Source organism: Dromiciops gliroides, chromosome 4 (assembly GCF_019393635.1).
Source record: "Dromiciops gliroides isolate mDroGli1 chromosome 4, mDroGli1.pri, whole genome shotgun sequence".
Classification (NCBI taxonomy): domain Eukaryota; kingdom Metazoa; phylum Chordata; class Mammalia; order Microbiotheria; family Microbiotheriidae; genus Dromiciops; species Dromiciops gliroides.
This window is the reverse complement of record NC_057864.1, coordinates 182166867-182170250: the sequence shown is the minus strand read 5'-3', so window position 1 is coordinate 182170250 and position 3384 is coordinate 182166867. Positions and strand designations below refer to the sequence as shown.

At 41.8% G+C, this 3384-nt stretch overlaps 1 protein-coding gene across 1 annotated transcript; it reads right to left on the bottom strand.

The window, feature by feature from the left end:
• Positions 1-2465: 2465 nt before the first annotated feature.
• LOC122725898 (keratin-associated protein 3-1-like) lies at positions 2466-3081 on the bottom strand. The gene has a single exon (XM_043963254.1). The coding sequence runs from the start codon at positions 3067-3069 to the stop codon at positions 2761-2763; it is 309 nt and encodes a 102-aa protein (XP_043819189.1). The 5' UTR covers positions 3070-3081; the 3' UTR covers positions 2466-2760.
• Between the last annotated feature and the right edge of the window lie 303 nt (positions 3082-3384).

Below are 3384 nucleotides of genomic sequence, written 5' to 3'. Positions count from 1 at the left end.
TAACGCTAGGCAAGTCACTTAACCCCAATTGCCTCACCAAAAAAAAAAAAAAAAGTCTATCATAGATCAGAGCTGGAAGGTATTGTATAGATCATTCCATCCAACCTTCTCCTTTTACAGAAGAAATTGTCTGAGGTTAAGTTACTTATCCAGGGTCACATAACTGGTCAGCGAAAGAACCATATAAGTACTTAGTACAGTTCCTGGCATATAATAGGTGCTTAACACATGCTAGTTGATTGACTGATTGATTGATTGATTGATTAATTACTTCCCCCTCTTCACCTTCACTTTCAGCATGGTGCAATGATGGAAAGAGGATTGAACTTGGAGTCAAAGTACCTAAATTCAAATTCCATCTCTGCTACTTACTACCTGTACAGTCGTTAAGATTTAGCATGTATAGGCCTTAGTTTCCCCATTATAAAATGGAGTTAAACTAGATAACTGATAAGGTTCCAGATCTTAGGGCCTTCAGTGCCCTACAGAATAAAGGTTAAACTCCTTAGTTTGATATTCAAAGACTTCTCTCATCTGTCGCCCTTCTACCTTTCTTTTATTATCTTACATTGGGGCAGTTAGGTGGTGTAGTGGATAGAGCTCTGGCTCTGGAGTCAAGAGGGTAGAGTTCAAAACTCACCTCAGACGCTTAGTAGCTGTGTGACCCTGAGCAAGTCACTTAACCCCAGTTGCCTCAAACATCTGGGGCCATCTCCCGTAGTCCTGATATCTATCTTGCTACTGGACCCAGATGACTCTGGAGGAGAGAGTGAGGTTGGTGACCTTGCACAGCCCTCCCTCACTTAAATCCAATTCAGTGCAAGTTATGACGTCAGCTCCATGTCATGGTCCTCTTTGAGGATGAAGGACAAACAACAACAACCACCACAACAAAACAACAATTATCTTATACTACCCCCTTCATTCACCTTATGATTCAGTCAGACTAGGCAATATACATTTCACATTTCCTATTTCTTTCCCTTTGTTTATAGTATGCTTTGTGAACCACCAAGCATTCAAACTCTATGGCAGGGAGCACAACTCTGATGGACTAGCCACATTGTTCCAATGTCAAAAGTACATTTGCTTAAACAATTATTTTACTGGGAGCTCATACAAGGCACACAGAGGTCAGAAGAAGTGATGCAAGGACACTCTCAAGGTCTCTCTGAAGAACTCTGTAATCAATTGCGAGACATGGGTGACCCTGGCATAGGACCACCCAGCATGCTGTGTCTGAATCAAGAAGGCTCTGTGCTCTATGAGCAAAGCAGAATTGCAGTAGCTCAAAGAAAAAGTAAGATGTGCAAATTTAGAGCCATCTCCATTCCAAATCTTCATATGGACCTGTGACAGACCCTTCCAAGCTTGTATTGGTCTCATCAGCCACAATCAGTCACACTGTACCTTGACCCCAACATAGTCATGTCATTTTGATCCTCTTCAAGAAAAAAGTACAAAAACCAACCAACCAACCAAAATATACCTTATGCCTGCCACCACCTTGGTGTACACTTCACCATCTCATTCCTGGGCTATTGCAATAGCTTCCTGGTTTTTCTCCTTGCCTTAAGTCTTTCCCCACTCCAGTACATCCTCCACTCATTTGTCAAATTGATCTTTCTAAAACACAGGTCTGACCATATTCCCCTCCTATTTAGTAAACTCTATTGGTTCTTATTACCTACAGGATCAAATATATGATCCTCTATTAGATTTTAATGCCCTTCATAACCTGCCCCCTTCCTACATTTCTACTCTTTTTATAACTTATATCTTCCCTACCTCACCACCATGGTATTCTGAGATTTAGACACTGGTCTTCCTAATGTTCTTCACATATGAGAATCCACAGATAGAGTTTTCACAAACTCTCCCCTAGCCTGAAACTCTCTTCCTCTTTCTGGTTTCCTGGGGACCTCAGGTTTCAACTAATGTCCTGTCTTCTGAAGTAAACCTTTCCCAGTCCTCCTTAATCTTAGTACCTTTACTCTAAGTTACTTACAACTTATTCTGTTTATATTTTACTTGTATATAATGGTTTGCATCTTTTCTTCACCACTATACTATGAGTTCCTTGAGGACAGGGACTGTCTTTAGCCCTCATAGTACCTGGCAAATAGTAGGTACTTAATATATGCTTGTCGACTTGATTTGACAAATAGAATTCCACCAGCTCATTCCACCAGTCTGCTTGATGAAATTCAATCAATTCAATTTGATTCCAGTCAATTCAACTGAACAGCCTTTTATTAAGTGCCTGACATATGCTCTCCTGGCACTGTGTGAAACATTTAGATATGGGAAATTCAGGGGCTAAACTACACCATGATGGGTTACCATCTATAGAGGTCATTCAAAGAGCTGTCCAGCACATGAGTTAAATATTCCACATTCCTTTTAAAAGGAGAAACATTAAACTAAATGAAAAGTCACCACAATCATATTTGCTAAGCCAGGAAAGTGAAGTTTATTAACCCATGAACAGCAGAATTTTGTTCAAATCCCACACCAAAGCAATAAGATAGCATTAGAGAAAGACAGACCTCCCAATCTCCCATGAGTGTGGAAGGATGGATAGATACTCTGTGGAGTGAAGAAGTTGGACAGCTTCAAGGAAACACTGTCCAAGGACTTGGAAAATGATTCTTCTCAAATCCTTCCACAGGAATCATTGAATTGGCAGAGGGTAATGTCGGAAGCTAGGGAATACTTCAGGGTCTGGACAGACTGTTCACTAGAGAGAGGAGTCTTAGATTAGCATGGTTCACAGGCTCTCTCCCGCTCACAGCAAGGCTCAGTGTAGGTGGTCACATTGATTCCATAAAGACCAGGTCTGGGGTTGGAGGAGTTCAGCAGCCAGCAAGATGGCACATAGGCATCAGGCACACAGCAAGGAGGAGGGCAGCAGTCACAGCAGATAGGCTGGAGAAGACTGATCTCATGGGGGCAGGTGCTGGGCAGGCAGACTCCACACCGGCAGCATTTGTCTGAAGAGCAGATGGTGGTGGCTGGCCCGGTGGGGACACTGCAGCAGTCCTGTCGGTAAGCTCCACAGCAAGACATGATGGGAGTAGCTTTAGCTTGTCTTTCTAGTAAATGTGGAAAGAGGAGGATTTTTCAAATATGATGATGTACTGTCTCTCTGCCACCCCTATATATACTCAGCCCAGTGGGCGTTGGCCCTTGATAGGTTATGTCAATTTCCATTAAAAAAAACACCTCATTACTTAGATGTTTATTTCGTAGGAAGTGTTCCTCACCTCATAAAAAGGTGATTGGCTTGTTTGGTTACCAGATTAGAATTCTTTCCAATAGCTCTTTGTCATTACAAAGAGGAACTCATTTTCATGTTCAAAGGGTAAAAGTCATTATCTTCTA

Bases quoted from the DNA above. Each gene is read 5' to 3' on its own strand.
- LOC122725898 (XM_043963254.1), bottom strand. From the start codon at position 3,069: ATGTCTTGCTGTGGAGCTTACCGACAGGACTGCTGCAGTGTCCCCACC.